Source organism: Protopterus annectens, chromosome 15.part0 (genome assembly GCF_019279795.1).
Source record: "Protopterus annectens isolate FY-2018-M chromosome 15.part0, PAN1.0, whole genome shotgun sequence".
NCBI classification, from domain to species: Eukaryota; Metazoa; Chordata; order Ceratodontiformes; family Protopteridae; genus Protopterus; species Protopterus annectens.
In genome coordinates, this window is record NC_056749.1 from 200,122,658 (window position 1) to 200,142,013 (window position 19,356).

General features: G+C 38.7%; 1 protein-coding gene across 2 annotated transcripts in view; it reads left to right on the plus strand.

The window, feature by feature from the left end:
* The window catches only part of LOC122790119 (rho GTPase-activating protein 20-like), an 872,483-nt gene that overhangs the window by 427,507 nt on the left and 425,620 nt on the right, over window positions 1-19,356 (plus strand). The window contains exon 1 of one of the 2 annotated variants that reach the window (XM_044057694.1): window positions 12,658-12,762. The exons of the other annotated variant lie outside the window; for it this stretch is intronic. Within the exon in view, the coding sequence (XP_043913629.1) occupies window positions 12,673-12,762 (90 nt within the window). The 5' untranslated portion in view covers window positions 12,658-12,672. Of the gene's footprint in view, window positions 1-12,657; window positions 12,763-19,356 lie in introns of those variants that run through there. 2 annotated transcript variants of the gene reach the window in all.

Genomic DNA, 19,356 nt, shown 5'->3' on the forward strand with positions numbered 1-19,356 from the left:
TATGGATGCATTAGATAAACTCTCTTTCACTTGACTAGGTTTCCTCTAAGTCTCCCTTTCAAGAAAAGCCCTTCTATATGCAACTCTAGTGAACACTGACTGTGCAATGCTAAACCCTGATCTATTACGTGGGAATTATTCATTAAGCAGTTCGTGGAGTAACAATTTAAGCGCACTTGTCTTTTCTGTGATAGTCAGACATCATGCTTCATTAAGTGACAAATGATGCTTTTGTGAGAGAAGCAGAGGTAAGAGCCTACAGCTTCCATTTTAAATTCCTTGCGTTCTGTTTATGTTACTGGTAGTAGATGTTTGTAGAAATGTGGCAAAGACATTAGAGAAAGGTAACTGAGCCATTCAAGTAAGTTTGTGTAAATCACTTTAAAATTCAAACAAATGCCATGTGCTTGTGCACAGAGTAGCATTTAAGCAAGCTTTTAAAACATGTTGTGTTTGTAAAAAGTATCCAAAACAACAACATAAAGTGCTGAAAATCAGAGCTTGCAAGACTGGTATACAGTTAACTCAAACATAAGAATATTTTTTTGTTGGTAGAGGCCACAAAGTGAAGAATAACAACATTGTGAACTATAACCACCAACAAAGCTTGCTACCTAACCAGTACTACTGCCAAAATGAAATGTTGTCAGAGTATAGTTCATAGTATTTAATAAGCTTTTTCGGATACACTTTTGACATCTGAGCCACCTTTCTATATTTAAGCTAAATACAAGCATTTTCCACTTTCCAGATGTATTTCCTGTTATTGTTCTGTTTGTTGCAGCAAGTTTTTTTTTTCTTCTTAAAGGCAGCTGTGAGGATATGGTCAGTTAAGTGTGCAAACAAATCATTATAATGTTAGCATGAAATCACAGCAGTTTTTTATCAGCTTTGGACTCTGTTACAATAACAAAGTCTTTATGTGCTAATAAAACTATCTGAGAACAGATCTTAGCCATATGCTACAGTACTGTTTAGTTGTTAGAATGCTTAGTCACATGGGTTTCCTAAATACCGATGAAATGACTAACACTGAACAATTTTTGTTGACTTTTGACAGTATTTGGTTGGAAGTATGTGACAATATATGATATATTGTACATTTGTGTTTCACATGTGTGTAGCAAGTATTTGTTTCCCCTTTTACATTCAAGTTACAGCTTGCTTAGTTTATGTAGCTTATTCACTTTTTTTTAAGTTCGATTTTGACTCTTTTCAGCTGACTATTAGCAGCCACCAGTTTCTTTCCTTATTCACAAGGTCTACCAGACCTACCTTGGATGGAAGATCAAGGACCCTGGTGCAGTGTTATACTACAACCTGGGAGCTTTTACTTTCCATCCTAGTTGTTGCCATGTCCCACATGCAGCCATCATCCTGCCTGCACATCTCCTCCACCAATGTACTCCACATATTCTCTTTAATGGATAATACTCCCTGCATGCCCACAGGCCTCTGCCAGGGATCGACCTCACTCTCTATGCAAATGAGAACCCTCATCTTGGATGGGAATGACCATCCTTTCCTGTCAGTGCCTTAGATGTTTGAGACACTGATCAAACTTAGATCACCAGACCACATATTTCTTTTACTTTATTTTGCAGTTCCTTTTTTCTACTGTGTGACTACAGATTAATATTAGTTTACTCTCTTTTTTGGTTAAAATGTATAAAACTGATCAATATGCATAATTTTTAGGAATAAGAAAGTTGTACAAATCTGTGGTATTTTGCTGGGCTTCCCTATAATCTGACATCAGATGTGCAGATGTGTAACAGATATCTACCACATATGTCATTAACCTTCACTATTTAATTTTTTATCATTTTAAGACAGAGAGAGACAGAGAACCTGAAGCTTTTTTCATCCCTAAGAAGTCACATAAAGGGATATTTACCTGAAGCTTTGAAACTTAGATACCTTGTTTTTCTCTCATACTGCGTAACACTCATCTGAATAAACTGTTTCTGTCATCCTTAACTTGCACATCAGATACTAGTATGCTGAGCTTGACTTTTCCGTTTTTGTTTCTTCCTCATATTGTTGGCATTATGGCTGTATACAGAAAGAAGACAATGTAGACACTGCACTTACAGTCTGCATTTCTGCTTTTGAAAAAAAAAATTAAAACATCTGCACTTAGTCCTTCCCTTTGAATTCTCTATACATTGTTTGACATATTCCTGCACAAGTCTAGACCACTGACATAATGGCCCTTAACATAATATACACTATCTATGAGTCTATTTACCACAGGCAGTTCTAGAATAAAGCTGAGGAATTTGTTACAAATGATCATAGCTCATAAGACAGAGGTGAAGTCAACAAGATCAGACTTTGATGTTTGTAGATGAAACTGTACTTTTTCTAGGGTCTATGCCTTCATATTAGTGTGTTATCCAAAAAGGTCTAAAATGTTTTTGGTGTTCACCATAAATTATAGGTTAGTTGCATTATGCTGTGCCTATAGCTTTTGGAAGAAAGCTAGTGGTCCTTATTTTAAATTACTATTTTTGCCTGTGCAGAATAGTCATAACCCCCTGTGTGAAACACCCTTCTATCCCACTATTTGATTGTAGGTTGATCTGGATAGCTCAAGCAAGCCATAATAAAGCATAAATGTGGTTGCACCAGGTGGAAAATCTGAACATTTTAATACAAGTCAGAACCTACTTTGAGAAGTATGAATTTCCCACTTGATATTCCAGGTTGTTTGACACACATTACTGTTTACTTAAGTATACAATCCAAGTAAGTGATGGAAATCATATCTGTATTACTGATCCCTCGGCATAACCTGGTTGACATAAATCATTTTTAGAGAAAACTTGATCAAAATATATAGACAAATATAGCCAGCTGGAAGGTTAAACAAACAGAAATACTATCACCCAGAATTTTATGAATTTTCCACATACCTACCTTACATGATTCAATGCTAAATGCAACATCTGTCAGGATATTACACTTTTTATCTTTCAGTTGTTAGTTTTTTTTTCTAAACACCTTAAACAATGTTATAAGTGCGTAAGTCATTGTAACACTACAGTTATTGGTATTTCTGAATAATATAAAGCAGACTTTCCAGAAACTAGTTTTTTTTCTGTCCTGCAACATTATAAAACAACTTTATTATAGCTTGATTTGCTAGTTATACTAGTTATCCATGTTTCTAAGGTATAATTCATGACATGCCAAATTAAAGAAATTCAAACATGGATTTTGAGAGTGCAGTTCCAAATCATAAAATGCTGACAGTCCAATCCAATGAACTTATTTAGTCTTTTTATATACGAGGGATTTGTCCTCACTATTCCATACTACATTTTTAACTCAAAAGCTCTTTTTGCCTTTTTCTCAAGGAAGTGACAAAGTGATTATTAAAGTCCCAGCCCCCTCCCCGAAATCTTTACATATTTGCAGTTTTCCACAAAATGGTGGAGCTGAATGATGATTTTCAGAGGAATCATGGGAAGAAAAGTTCCAAACTACATATTTTTTCCATTTCCTGCAAGAAATGTAAAAACTTTAATAAAGTATAGCAGATGATTGCAGACTGTATAATATATGAGAAACACAACATATGGCATCTTTACTTTGTTCAAGAAGTGTGCACATATCATTAGTTTTATGCCAGTGTGGACTACATCGTTATTATGGGCTAGATTCATTGATAATGCAAATGAAGAAATGTTGATTTATTCCCATAAGGATTAATGAGTTACTAAGAGCTACTTTCATTGAAAATTCGCAGGAATAGATTTTTTTTAACTATGTCACACGTACAGAGAAGACACAGTAATAAAGGTTAAATCAAGTAAGATAAGGATCACTGGTGCTAAGGAATGAAATAAAAAAAATGCAAAAGAGGAGAGGAAGTACAGTTGTGTAAATTCATACCATAGCAGATGTCCTGTTCACTGTTGCAGTGCTCTTTACTAAAAGGATTCCCTGCCAAGGGTAGCCCAACATCTGGATAGCATACTAAAGCCTTAGATTTTATAGTCCTCGTACGTCATGTGTGTGCTGCCCACTCTTGGCATAAAGGTACGTACCTCAGAAATGAATCGCCCCAGGAGGAACAACAGTCCTAGGAATTAAGAGGAACATGTGCATCCAGAAAGAGAAAAAAGGAAAAAAAATCCTAGGCCAGAAAGACAGAAGGAAAACAGCAAAGCAGAAGGGGGAGGAGGAAGGGAGCAAATACTTCAACAGTGAAAAAAAGGACATCTACTGTTACGGTAAGATTTTACACAACTGTACTATGTTCTTCTATACCACCGCTGCAGTATTCTTTACTAAAGCGAGAGAACAAAATCTCAAGAGGAAACTCTGGAGGAGGAAGTTCCCAGAAGAGCCCTCAAGAAACCCATGCAGGATAGCGCTAAAAAAGCCAGCTCTTGTTCTGGAAACAACGTCCAGTTTGTAATGCTTAATAAAGGTATGAATAGAGGTCCAAGTAGCAGCCTCATAGATGGAACTAGTATCCAATCCTTTGAAAAAAAGCACCAGGGGAAGCCATGGCCCTGACATAATGAGCCTTTACAGAGGCAGAAGGGCTTTTCTCATGAAAACGAACAACAAAAGGAAATGGCCTTAGAGATCCGTGAGCAAATGGTTTGCTTAGAAACAGCCAAACCTAGAGATCTGGGATGAAAGGAAATAAAAAGCATCTCAGACCACGAATGGCCTCAGTCTTATATAATAATATCTAAGCTGTCTATGCAAATCCAAGGTGTGAAGAACCTTCTCACTCACAGACTGTTGAGAAGGAAAAAGGAGGGCAGATTAATAGAGTAATTAAGAGACAATTCCTTAAACCCCTTGGGTATAAAAGGATTATTATGATGAGACACCATGTCCCTATAAAAAATGAAAAAAGGAGGAACATAAGAGCCTGGAGTTCAGATACTGTCTTAGCTGAAGTAAGGACCAAAAGAAGAACAGTCTTCCATGTGCAATGTAAGAAAGCTGAAACTGCAAGCCCAAAAGGAGCCAGAGTCAATTTTTCATGTACAAAATTAAGGTCCCAGGAAGGTGGAATAGGCATCCTGGGGGAACTGATATGAAGGATGGCTTTAAGAAATTGCATGACCTCAAACTTGGAGGACAGAGGAGGAGTTAATGGCAGACAAACAAATAGCTGAGAGGTGAGCTTTAACAGAAGAACACGCTAACCCAGCATGAAGCAATTCACACAAGAAGCAGAGGGATCTCCACAGAAAGTTGAAGAGTGGACAAGTGAGAATGGATCAGAGACCCCTTGTTTTGTGTGAAGTCCACCCTGTGAGGTACCTAGTTGGGATTGCCTCTGGCTAGGTGCAGAAGGAGGAGGATCCAATGCTGTCTGGGCCAAAAGAAAGTCACTAACAAGATTTTTGTGGGAGTTCTGCTCTATCTTTCCAGTTACCACACCATAGCCATCCTTTTTCCACTTTCCAAGATACTTCAGAAATGCATCCATTCTCGACTACCTCTTAGCTAATAACCTCCTCTCCAGCACCCAGAATGGCTTCAGGTCATACCACAGCATTACTACCATCTTGCTCTCTTTCACTAACACTATCCTTCATCATAAAAATAATGGCCTGTTCTCCTCTGCTACATTTCTGGATCTATCCAAGGCTTTTGACATGGTCTCGCACAAACTACTAATCTCTGTTCTCACCAACCTATCCTTTTCTCAATCAGCTACTGATTGGTTTCACAGCTATCTAACTGGCCACCAGCAATCAGTTGTCTGGCATAGTGACCTATCTCCTCGACTTCCTGTAACACTTGGTGTTCCCCAAGGCTCTATCCTTGGTCCCCCACTATTCTTACTCTTCACCAATGATCTATTCACAGCCACCAAGCATGCTTCTCTTATACAGTATGCAGATGACTCCACCCTCATCTGCTTAGCCTTAACTATACCTGAACTTCACAAGATCACACAGGAGGCCTTTTCATCTGTAGAGAGCTGGCTATCTAATGGCCAGTTATTTCTCAACCCGAGCAAGACTAAACTCCTTATCTTCCAACCCACTAAAGCTAACACAATCATCCCCCACTTTAATATTGCCAAAGACAATACTGTCATTTCCTCAACAGAACACGCCAAACTACTTGGTGTCGAGACTGATAATTTCAGATTTGACACACACATTTCTCTTACCATAAAAAAAGGTTCACAAAAAACTAGGTGCATTGTACAGAAACAAAATTCCTCACCAAGACAGCCAGAATTTCTGCTGCCAATTCCCACATAATCTCCACTTTACTCTACGCCTCTCCTACACTTACCTACCTTAGACAAACAGACCTAAACAAGCTCAAGGCTTGCTACAACAAAATTGCTAAGTTTGCCACTGGTGCATCTTATTGCAGCCACCACTGTATATCATTTAGAGAACTTGACTGTCTTGAACTCTCTCAACTTCTTCACCTGAATCGACTCTCTCTCACCCACAAGTTAGTAAACTATCCTCAAAGTCCCATCCCTTCAAAATCTTCTCCAGCCCTACTGCTCCACTAGACAACTATGCTCCAGCAGCAAAAATCTACTTTTCTAGTGACCAAACCCAAGAACTCAGCAGGAGAAGCATTATTCTCCTGCATCATTTCCAGATTATAGAACAATCTCCCCCCCTCCATAACCACACTACCTTCTTGCAATCACTTCAAGACTGAAATAAAAACTCACTTAAAAAGTCTCTGGTTATGCCCATGTACCATTCCCAACTAGTAACCCTCTTTTTTACCTCCTCTTCCTCTCCCCTCCCCTAGCCACCCTGCCTCACACTATCTGATCATTGCATTCCTTTCTCTGCAGTCTCTGGCTTGCCCTTTACTTTTCCCTTTCCTCCTCACTCACTCTCTCAGACCTGTTCTAACATGCTTGACTACCTCGCTTCATCTCAACTCTAAATACATATCCAACTGACTTGCACCTAGCTTCCTCTCACTACCACGTATACTTACTCAGTCTCCTCTTTTCTCCTCTGTCTTCGCCTTCCATCCCATTAGCCCTTCTAGCTTGTTTCACCTTCATGTGGAGCATCTGCTTTATATCTGCTTTAGTTTAGTGCAATATTTGTATAGAAGATTTAGGTTTATTAGTTTAGAACATTATCCATTTGAGCTTAGTACAATCTGTATATACATCTTACTGTTATTTCTAGCCTCTAGCTAGATATTGGTATATCTGTTCATTACTATGCTTCATATTGTATGTATATCTAATGTTTGTTGCAGTATGTATTATTTGCTATTGTATGTATATTCGATTGTTCTTCATGTACTGTGCTGCTCATTTATTGTTCTGTGGAGCTTTTCTCCCTGGGCCTCTGAAAAAGGACCTGTGTCCACCTGGAATTTCCTGGTAAACAAATGTAAATAAATAAATAAATCTTGAGAAGGACCCTTGGAATCAGAGAAAAGGGAGGGAAGACAAAAAAACACCCCCCCTTCCAAAAAAAAGGTAGGGCGTCCGCCTTCCAAGCTGGAGGACTTTGGACTCTGGTGCAAAAAAAAAAAGAGGAAATTGTCTGTTCAAAGGGGAGGCAAAAAGATCTACCTGAGGAACACCCCACTGATGAACAACATCCAGAAACACATCTCTGTGAAGCATCCATTTGAGAGCCATGTTTTGAACCTGCTCAGAGAGTTTGCCACTATATTTTGCTCTGAAGGAATGCATACAGCCTGAAGAGTCACTTGATACAGCAGGACAGATAGATTCCAAACATGAAGAGCTAGTCTGAAAGAAGGTAGAACTGTGTCCTCCTTGCTTGTTGATGCACCACATCACTCTAGTATTATCCATGAACATTTTGAGAGGCCCTGAAAGAACGAGGGAATGAAAGGTCTGAAGTGTGAAAAGGAGAGCTCTCATTTCCTTGATGTTGATGTGATCTGACCTCCGATGAGGTGGCCAGAGACCCTGGACCTTGAAAGAGGCTCCCTATCCCATATCTGAGGCATCCAAGAAAAGTTCCTGATAGAGGCCTGAAAAGGAAGTCCCAGATTAAGAGACAGCTGATGAATCCACCACTGAAGCACAAGCTTAAGGCATGGAAGAAGAGGGGACTAGAACATCTAGTGAATGACAGTGTTGGAGCCATACTGACTTCAGGAACCACTGTAGTTTTCTCATATGAAAGAGATAGTACAGGAATGATGGTTGGCTGTGAATCCTTGCACCCTGAAAAATTCCCTGTCTGTAACTGAAACCCAAGGAAGAAGGGATTGAAAAAAATGTGAATAGAAAAAGAGAAATGGTAGAAGACAGGGGAGCCAGCATAGGGATGGTCTGGAACCTGTAACTGAGAAACACATGATCTTGAGAAGGATACAGAACCAATTTCTGAAGTGTATTGTAAACCCCAGGCTTTGTAAGAGGAAAAACAGTAAAGTGGATGTGCTGAAGCAAGGTCTTGGGAAGGAAGCCTGAGTGAGCAGGTCATCCAGATAAGGAAAGATTTGAAACCCTCTCGTCCTGCAAAAAGCAATCACAGGAGCGAGGTATTTGGTGAAAATCCTTGGGGTAGTAGAAAGGCCAAAGGACAAATAAGAGAACTGAAAATGCAAAGAAGATAGAGAAATGCAAAAACTTCCTGAAAGGGGGATCAACTGGGATGTGAAGATAAGCATCCTTGAGATCAAGGGAGACCAGGAAAGACTGGGTAAGAAGAGGAGGAAACAGGGTCTGAAGGGATAACATCCAAAAGGAAGAGACCTTCAGAAAAATATGGAGCAGAGAAAGGTCCAGAATGGTTCTTCAGGTGCATAACTTCCTGGGAACCAAAAACATTCTAGAATAAAACCCCTTCCCATCCTGGGAATGGAACAGAGGTGAATGGTGCCCTGTGCCAAAAGGCCCTGAAGTAATTCTGTGAAGAAATGAAGCTGCTCTTGAGTGGTGGGCTACTTGAAAAGTAGTGCCCAGTAAAGACAGGGCAGAGGGCCTTCCCTTCAAAATCAGGAAGGTCTGAGATATTATGGAAAACCTGAGAAAGGAGAGCTAAAACATATCTGGTCATATGGGTCTGGTAATTAATAGCTTGAAAGGCCAAGTGGCAGCAGTATATACCCTCTACTATGCTTGTCAGAAGGAAGTAGTTTAGTAGAAGGCAAATATTTAGAGCGTTTGTCAGAAAAGATACATCCAGCAGAAGGACATTTGAAGAGAAGCTTATACTCATCAGGTACCTTGTAAAATCTCTAAGGTTACTTAGGGACAGGACACTGAGAAGCCAGGGCAAAGAAACAGCTGAAAAGGTATCTTAAAGAGCAGCCAAGACAAGAGGGACTGCAAAAGGCTTAGAAGTCTCCATCTGGCAGAGCTCATAATACCTCTTCTGGATGTCAGAAACCTGAGAACAGCCCATTTAAAAATTCCATTATACAAGAAAAAGTATCCCCAAAGCAGAGTTCTTCAAAGGGAGAGTCAGGGCTGATAGAGTCTTCCTCCTCAGAGCCATAATCTAAGGGAGAAAGGATCTGAGAGGAATATGCCAAAGACCCCCCCCCCCAAATCCAATTCCTCATCAGAGGAGTCCTGCTCTCTGGGACTCTTGAGTGGGGTAGACGACCAAGAGGGAGCAGGTACAGCAACTCCTTAGGGAGTGTGTAAACAACCCCTTTGTAAAATCGTGCCATTCACATTGGGGATCTTTAGGAGCAGGGGAAATATGCCTCTTTGTTTCTTTTTTTGAGGGATGTCTGCCAACACCCTAGGAGGTTCAGACCCTACAAGCATTCAATTAATGTAGTCAGAATTTCCTTCCAAACAAGAATCTGTGGAATTCCCCTTGGTCCCTCTGAAATAAATCAGCCAAGGATCCCCCTCAACATCCAGAACAGACATCTGCAGACCCTCCAAGGACATGCAAGAGGCTGAATTGAGGTTGAATCCTCTGATGTAGTCATGGCAGAGGAATTCAATGTAATAATTGGGCAATCATTTGGGCTTTTACCAGCCTTGAGAGAGACATCCAGTGGAGGTGGGATAGCAGCCATATCAGACCTTTTGGACTTTTTCTTGGCAGGTGGCTGAACTTTGGGCTGGGAAGGTTCTGCCATAGCACCCTGCATCAACAATTTAAGACATTGGCTCTCTATGTAAATGAACAAGGAGAAATGACTACGTAGGGTATCTGGGACAAACGATTGACAGGTAGAGCACTTTGTATGGTCGTGAGAAGTACCGAAACAGAAGAGAGACTGCTTGTGATGATCCTTATGGGGAATCTGCCTCCCACACTGACATTTTCCCTTTATGAATGACATGTAAACTTACAAAACTGAAAAGATAAAAGAAATCCCAACTGGCACTTATCTGAAACACAGCTCAGTAACCAGCACAGAAGAGGCGCATTCAGAGTAATAATCAGTGATGGTGTTTATACTGTCTCAAAGAAGTTCTGAGGTATTTATGTCCATACCTCTCAAGTGTACCTCATTGCGAGGAACGTTGGGGTCTTAAAAAGTTCATGTTCCTCGAAATTCCTCAAAGTTCCACATTGAAAGACTCTGTCACACATTCAGTGTTAGGAATTTTTTTAAGTGAAATCCATGGTAAATTGAAATTAATCATATTAATTCATTAAAGGATCTTCTTTATAAGTAAAACCAGCATATTTTAACCATCCTATGACCTTCCTAGTTGAAGTTGTTAGTAAGCCATTAGTATGTGTTCCACATTTTGCCCATTTGTTCCACATTATAAAGGTGAGTGTTCCTCATTTTGGTGATGGAAGGTTGAGAGCTATGTTTATGTCCATACATCACCTTTATGCCTTACGGCTTCAGCGGGGAGCATATGCATAATGTAAGGCATGTATGAAATCCTAAGGCTTTGGTATACTGGCCGGATGTTGGGCTACCTTTGGCAGGGAATTCCTTTAGAAAAGAATACTGCAAGAGTGACATGGAAGAACATAAATGATAATGAGATAGAAGCTGCACATGCAGTCCAAGTTATATAAGCATATTTCTTTAACACTTCTAAAAATTAATTTCAAATTTCATCTAAGTGCTGCATGGGTGATCATTCCAACACTTAAGACATTTCAAATGAGAAGGCATAATCTCTCTCTCTCGTGACTTTTTCTTCAATTGTGCTAAGTGAGGGAATTTTGAAGGGAGGTAATGGAATGTTTATTAAAGTCTATTAATGATTACAAAAGTGGGACACCTATTAGGTTTATAAAGAACTTTGTGAGCTAATATAAGTAAGATAAAGCGATAAATAGACTCTAGCCAAGGTAGCTTTCCAGAGGAGCATAATGGCATGCTTAACTAAAAAGGCTAGCTGCAAATCTGTCATGGTGTTATATACGTTATTTAGTTTATTGAAATAATTCTAAAAACAGTTGATACACAAATCAGACTGCATAACAGGTAAGTACTAACAATAATAATTAATGCTTAGTGCAGCACAGTGATTGTTGCACTCCGGGGAGACACTAATGGGTTCGGGGGTAATACATCGGAATCATGCTGATAGACTGACACCACTTACTCAACAGCAATTGCTCCAAAACCCTCAGAGTATATTTTTTGTGCGGTGGGTGGGGGGGGCTGCAACCCCATGAGGGAAATTACACCCACACCATCCAAATTTAAATATATCTATTCCAAGGTTGCACAACACAGTAGAGAAAAGGGAATTCTCCACTATCACAAATGTTCTTTCGTAGAAACACTTTTGCTGAAATGACAGTTGTCTATACTTTTGATTAATTGACAACCTCCCAATACATCTTTTGTTCTTATTGCATTCAATAAGGGTTATGCCTTTAAGGCAACTGCAAAGTTTCTGACAAATACAGGGCAAACAGGCAATCTAAAAGAAGGGTTCTCAATAGTAACCAATGGGAACAGATGCATCGTGGGAAATAAGGCAGTTTGAAATGTGTCTTTGAAGTCTGGAGTCTAGAGGATGTCCCTGAAGTGAAAAAGGTAATGAGCTGTTGTCCTGTACTAAAAACCTTTTGAAAGTTACCCTACTTGTCTGTTAAAGCCTGTTAAAATATTACTGACTGCAAATAAACTCTTTGCTTTGAAAAATATTGTGTGAAGGAATGCTGCAACAGGAAACTCAACTCTGGAAAGGCAGTTGTGAATGAACTGGATTTTATTTCTGTTGCATCCCTTGCACTGGTACAAGAACATAATTTTCCTTTGTTCTTATGAATAAATATCATCTAAAATCTGAGAAAGCTGTTTCTGTGAACTTGTTTTATGACTACGTAATACAGAATGTTACAATAGTGAGAAAAAGTTTGGATATATAAATATTCCTAATGCCTTGATAGTTTTGAGGACAGCGTTTCTGGTGTTTTTTTTCTAGTTTATTTTTAAATCTCTTGCCTGCTAACCATCAACTCCTTTCCATCCTATTGATATCTTGTTTCCTGTTAACACCCTGTGAGTCGGTGCAAGAGCTGTTTTGCAAATATGTTATCATGAAGACAGCCATGAAGGGTGGATGCTTTTTCCCACATGCCTAATTGCTGGCACCTGCAGCACCCTAATGGCAACAGACCCTCTCCTGTATATTTATCTAATGCAGCTACTCTGTGATGTTTGGTAGGTGCAGACATCTTAGACTGACTGCTGCATTCTGCATCTCATGCCGCAGCTATCAGTTAGTCATGCAGTATATCTGGCTGTTGTTCCCCAAACATGCCAACAGTGGCCGTTTACTGCCACCTTCACTCACAGGCTTCTCAGTCTACGAAGTCGCCAATTAATCCGGAGTCATCTGGGTCAGAGGTAGGGTTTTGTCTCTGTCTACCATGGAATTGGTATGTTTTTGATATGTTGACTGAACTTTATTTCACAATCTACAGAAACATTTAACAGTCTGACAGTTTTAACAATTTCAAGTTTTTATGTTATAGATTTTGAACTTCAAATAGGTGATAGCACTAATGTATTTAGGTGTAAATAGTATATCTAACACAGATGCGCTTGGGACAGTCCCAATTTGCAGCACTCAGTCCCAGCCCCTGCAGTAACTAGATATTGGGTCTTAAATGGCACTGCTTTATAACATTTCAGTTAGTTTTATTGCTGCTTCCACTGTGCCTGAACTATTTGTAAACTAGCTGCCGTATTTTGTTTTTTTTTTTATTTACAATCTTGAGTAGCCTGAACTTGCAGGAGTACAGTTCCACTTCAGGCCTGATCTTTGTGAAGCAAGCTTCTGGTTTAGCTGCTGTTGCACCATAGAGTACTCCGTATGTCATTTCTTTTTAAAGGAACAGTAATAATTTTTTCATAGATTTCTGCAAGCTAGTGTGACGCAAAGCCAGCAGTGGGACAAAATACCAAGAGGACAATATGAAGTAATTTACAGAAAATAGTCTTTGCGTGGGGGAGTGAGACAGCGAGAGAAAGAGAGCAAGTAAAGGAATAGAACAGCAAGTGGGAAATTGGAGAAGTAGGTACTTCTTTTATGTTACATAATATTTAGGGTTGAGATAAATATTTCAATCTGATTTTATGTTGTATACTATGCAAAAATTATGTAAATATTTCAGCCTTGTACATTGATAGGCATGTTGGGCATAACCCGGGCAGTTTTGAGGATGATGAAATGCATGCTTCCAACAAAACAAGTAGTCTTAGGGTTTACATACAGAACTAGTTATAAAGACAAATTACAGATAGCCTAATGTCAGATACTCCCTAGAGTGTTTGGTGACCAAGGTTTGAGAAAAGCAGCCAAAAACACCAACAAGACAAAAATACTGTTACACACCAGACAGCTGATATACTATAAATGTTTTTTAAATGTAATATAACATCCAATAATCCAAACGCTTCAAAATGATAAAAGTAGAGTGGTTTTGATGGTGTTCCCCTGCTCTAACAGAGACTTCCAGTGGCTAAAAATCATCTATCCAATGCAGAAATGTCTACTTCCTTTGAGGGAGGTTTTGAGTTGCCAGACCAGGCATGTGAGGGTGAGGAGGTGTAGAGGAAATGATGATGATAAATATCCTGTGAAGGGCTTTGTTTAATAATGCTATAATGGAGGAGTTTGGAAAAGATGATAGATAAAAAAAAAAGGAAGGAGTTCATAAGTGAAGGATGAATAAAAGGGCTTCTTGATTACACAATATTAGTACAAGACTGATGACAGAACATCCTAGAGAATAAAAATGGGGAACTGAGATGGGATGGTTACTCTAAATGCTCCTCGGAAATGGCGGATGGTATGGGGAAATGAGTAGGCAAAGGAAGGAAGAACAGAAGGATACTCAGGAAAAGAAAAACAATTAAAAGGATATTCAAGAAAAGGGTAAATAGAAGAGAAAGTACATCAGAAGTTACAAAGACCTGGAAGCAGCAGGAGTTCTGGATGAGGTAGAGTTTGAAACAGGGCTACAGCAAGAGGTTAGTTCATGCTGGGTATGAAAGGGTAATGTTGGTTAGCTTGGGAATAAGTGGATGTCAAACTGCTAGCATGCAACCTTAAGGTTACGAGATAAGGATATGGCGATAATGTTAGTAGTTATAAATGGGTAAGGGAAATAGTAGTAAGGGTCAGATTTTTGGAGGTCTTCTGAGCTGTGTCAGAATCTGCTTGCTAAAAGGGAGCAATTAGGGAAATAAAGAATATAGTAATAGTGCTTGAGAAGGCCACTTCTATGGGTTAGGCTTGTAAAGGCTCCAGGGCCATTAGCCAATACACACCTATGAACAAACTGGACAAGGATCTTAGCAGACAACTGGAAGGGGCATTACCCAGGGTGGGATTATTCCATAAAATTCCACATATCATGGCAATGATTGCCCCTAAACTGTGGCAATCATTGCCACCTGATCTTACTGTAATCAAAACTACAAACAGTTTAGACCTCATTTCAAACAATAACTAACCAAATAGTATAAGTGCACATGTCAGAACACAAGCCATGTCACCAAACTGCCATGGTTGCATTATTACCTTTATGATGATGTGAGGTATTGCCAGCTATGCCAGGAAAAGTAGGGCAGTGGATGATTAACATATTCCAGCACAGCTAGCTGGAATTTAGTAAAGAATTATATGTTATTTGAATATCAAATTGATTTGTACAGATGCTTTGTTGAAAAATGTATTTGCAAAGCTGCTTGTGTTAAAAATGTACCAACAATGTGCCCTTCTGGATAGAAAAAGAAATATACATGTATGATTGTAACTGTTTAAATGTATATGTTTTAACAGAGGATACTGAAAGAGAAGAGGTTAATCTCAATCCACCTGACTTTGAAAAATAGTAAGCAATTAAATTACTGGGCCTAGGCCATAAAGATATTATCTTAGTTTTCAATGCAGCCAGAGATAAACTCTGTACTAGGAAGCTTCCTGCATTGCCACTCTGGGAGGGTGGAGGCTTGAAATTGTTTTATGACTACCAGGAGCTGCAGCAGATCTTAGCAAGACTCTGTGTACATGTGTATATTATTGACACATAGGTGCTAAACTCTGGCAGTTTCCAGTAATGGGAGGTTGCATGTGAACCAGAAGTCAGATGACCAAATGTATGTAATGTCATTCTGTAATCCATACCCATCAACTTCTAAGAGAAGAAATCTGGACAAAGCCACAAATAATGGGGGGATAAAGGCCCACAATAGGAAACATTTTTAAATGTTGCTCTTACTAACCTAGAAAGTTGACAGGATAACAGATTTTGCATTAGTATGCATTTTTTGAAGAGTATGAAGTCTGAAAATCAGATGTCTTGTTATTTTCCAACTTCAGTCCTCAATGATTTGGCAATGATTTGCCAGACAACCAAAATGTTATGAGGAACAGACCAAACATTTGAGGCAAAAATCTTGACATTCTATGAAAATCTGGGCAGTTGAAAGGTATGCTGTAAACTATCACTAAAAATAATGTTTAATACTAGGTGAGACTGAAGTCTCAGGGCACTCTGTTTTTATAACCTGACAAAAGAAGGTTCTCTCACCTACTTCATCTTGCCTTGCTCTAGTAAGTAACCAGGGAATAATAATTTTTTAGATCAGTCAGGAAAATACACTGAGATTAGTTAAGTATTGTTTTTTTCTGTAACTGTGTGAACCTGTCCACCTTTATTATTTTTAATATTTTCTGTGTCTGAAACTCTGGTGATTATTGTAAATAAATATTTAGTATTTTCATGTTCTTTTATTATTTATTTTAAATATATTTACACTTTCCATTGTGGCTAGTCCTTTAGAGAATATTTTAACCTGTAAGAGTACTTATATCTATTGGTGACACTGTGGCCACTCCTGAGAGCCTGGCTGTTTGGTCAACATTACCATTTGTATTAATATTAATTTCACTCAGTATAATTGGGTACCCTTGCAAGAGCCTTAGAGTAGCTGGCTTTGGGGTGTCTGCTGACAGTGTAACTGCCTTATAGTCTGGGCAGAAGGGGACATAACTAGTAAATCTGTGCCAGCCTTTCCCATGTGTGTGTGTGTGTGTGTGTGTGTGTGTGTGTATATGAAATGCATCAGTTACTTGGAGGAGGAACACAAAGCATAGGTTTCACAGAGAGGTTGCTGGAGGACTTGGCTTGGACACTTGGCTGAGGACTTAACTCTACAGCTGTGCCAGTGGCGAGCCTTAATGGGGACCTGGGGAGAGCCACAGACAGAAACCCAGATCCTATCTGTCTGTGTTCCCTGTGTGCTCATAAGGGAAATTACACTTGATCTAGATAGCTGCATCTGGAAATATTGGGTGTATCCATTTTTGTTCCATGTGAACATTCATCTCCAGTGTCAGTGGTGAGGATTCAGGCTACTTTATTACTGGCCGAGAGTGGGGACGGTACAACCTTCATCCCAGAAAACCTTGACTGCCTAATATCCTAACCTCTCTAACAAATAAACTGATACTCACTCCTTCCCAATCTTCCCTATCCATTCCCTGCTGTATATCTAATATCAGTTTGCATGTCATTAGCTCTTCTTGGTATCTTATAATTTCTGCTCTATCCACTGCTAAAATGTCCCTCCATATTTGTATATACTATGTCTATTCATTTGGCTGGAGCTCATTTATTTCACCACCACCACCTGTATTATGCATAGTATACTGATCCTAATTTATTTTAAACCATTTTGTAAATGTGTCTACATATTTTTACATCTATATCATGTTATGCCACTATACTGTAAAAATTGTAAATTTATCTGGATATTTAATATTACTTTACTGTTGCTACTATATATATGTAAATCAGGTCTATATCACGTCACTGAAGATGCATTACTTCGAATGCGTCTTCATTGAACCCATAAAAACAAAAACTGAAAACAGCGAAGCTACATATGAGTGATTTCTTTCCCTGGGGAAGAAATCGCTTGTCCCAAAAAAAAAATATATCACTACACACAAATTGAAGTGGGGGCAACCCCCCTATGTGGGGGGCTGTGCCCACCACCCCCCTAACTAAATATACCAACTCTGAGATCGCACTACATTTTACAAAACAGCCAACTACTGGAGGCGGGCAAGCAATTTCTTTCCCAGTGAACGAAATTGCTCATATGCCCCTTCGCTGTTTTCAGTTTTCATTATTTTAAGTTTGGCGAAGACGCATTCGAAATTATGCATCTATGATGATCTAATAGGAACCCATGTAAATCAAGCTGAGTCTGCAAATGGCCAGATTTGATCAGTGCTCTACCATGGTAAACAAAATTAAGTAAAATAGAAAAAATCGGAAAGTGGAAGCAGTAAAAAGCCTGTGAATTAATGGCTTTCCTGCAGACTTCTATAAAATACAAGATGGCTTTATGTATTCAGTTATGTAATGCAATACAGGAAGGGACTATACTACCAGGGTTGCCCTCTGTCTTTTCTACTGTTCCAAATGTTCACAAGGGTATCTGACCACAAGATAGATTAAACAAACCAAGGAAAAAGGGAAAGTAGAGTTTCTGGCTTTGCTGGAGAATATAGAGATGGATTGGAAGGACTCCTAAAATAATTTGTGATAAATCGTTTAGGAGTATGACCTTTAGGTTCAACCAAATTTGTGAAAAATTTATTAGGGATGATGACCTTTAATTTCAACCAAAAAGGTTAGTGGTGAGTCTCTGTGCACAAAATCCTAAGTTCCCCTAAATATTATATACACAATCATGACAAACGTCCACAGTCACTTTTCTTCAAACAAGTGAAAAGTGAATAGGTGCAGTACATATATTATTTCATTCAATGCTTCCACATAACAAGTCTCTTGTTCCACTTCCCAGTCATAATGAATTTGCATTCATATCAGCTCTGTCCATTTCCTCCCCTCCATAGTCAGTTTCTTACCATGGAACAGCAAAGTTCTAATCTTCCATTCAGCCACCATTTCTACCACATCCCCATTGAATATAAAAACCCTTTATCCATTCTATCCAGTCATCTCCTGAGCTCCTGCAACACCCTTCAAGAAATGTACTATTTTTAAGTTGTCACTCCTGCCAGACCCAGTCTCTCCTTACCATATCTTCATTTTCATCCACTAAATTTTTTCCAACTGTGCGCTTAATTTTTCTGCCTGCTTCCTCCATTTCCTCCTTCTTACTATGCACCTAACCCACACTCAAACATCTTTTTACCTTAATCTCTCAATCTCTTGACTTTTCCAGTTGCTTGCTATCTCTTCCTTCACCAGCTCTGAAACTAACATTAGCTTTCTTCTTTCTCTACATTCCAAAATATAACCCTTCTTCCACCTCAGATGAACACAATAACCAAGTAGACACTGCTCCTTCTCATAAACTTCATCAATCCCCCACATCCATTAACAACATTCCTTAACTACCCCATCCTAACCACCATATATGTAGATTATTTGGCTTTGGTTTCCTAAATGTCCAGACTGCTCCTTTGCAATGCTCCTCTTCTTTTAATTTCAAATATTATAATAAATAAAAGTCCAAACAAGAAATTTGCAATTTCATTTAAATAAAATTTAAATAAAATAATTATGACTGGAAGGTCTAAATGCAAAACATTCTCTTTGCCATTTTTGTTATAATAATGAAGAATCAATTTGTTGTAGTAATGCTTATACTGAAAGTTTGAACAACTTTATAAACAGATGAAGTCAATAAATCTAAATTTAATTTAAAACTAATCAGTTATTCAATAAATATTAACATTAGCTATGCCTTTTTAGTGAAAAGATAATTGTAGTGGGAATTTGTTTTGCAAGCCAATACATTTCCAGGTATAAATGAATCAGCTTCCATAATCAGCATCTTAAAAAGTAAGCATGATCAAATTAAATGGATTTTATTGGTGTTTTTTCATCATGTGGTTCTCACCATGTTGTATTTAACGGTGTTGATCTTAATCATTTTTATTTTAATGAA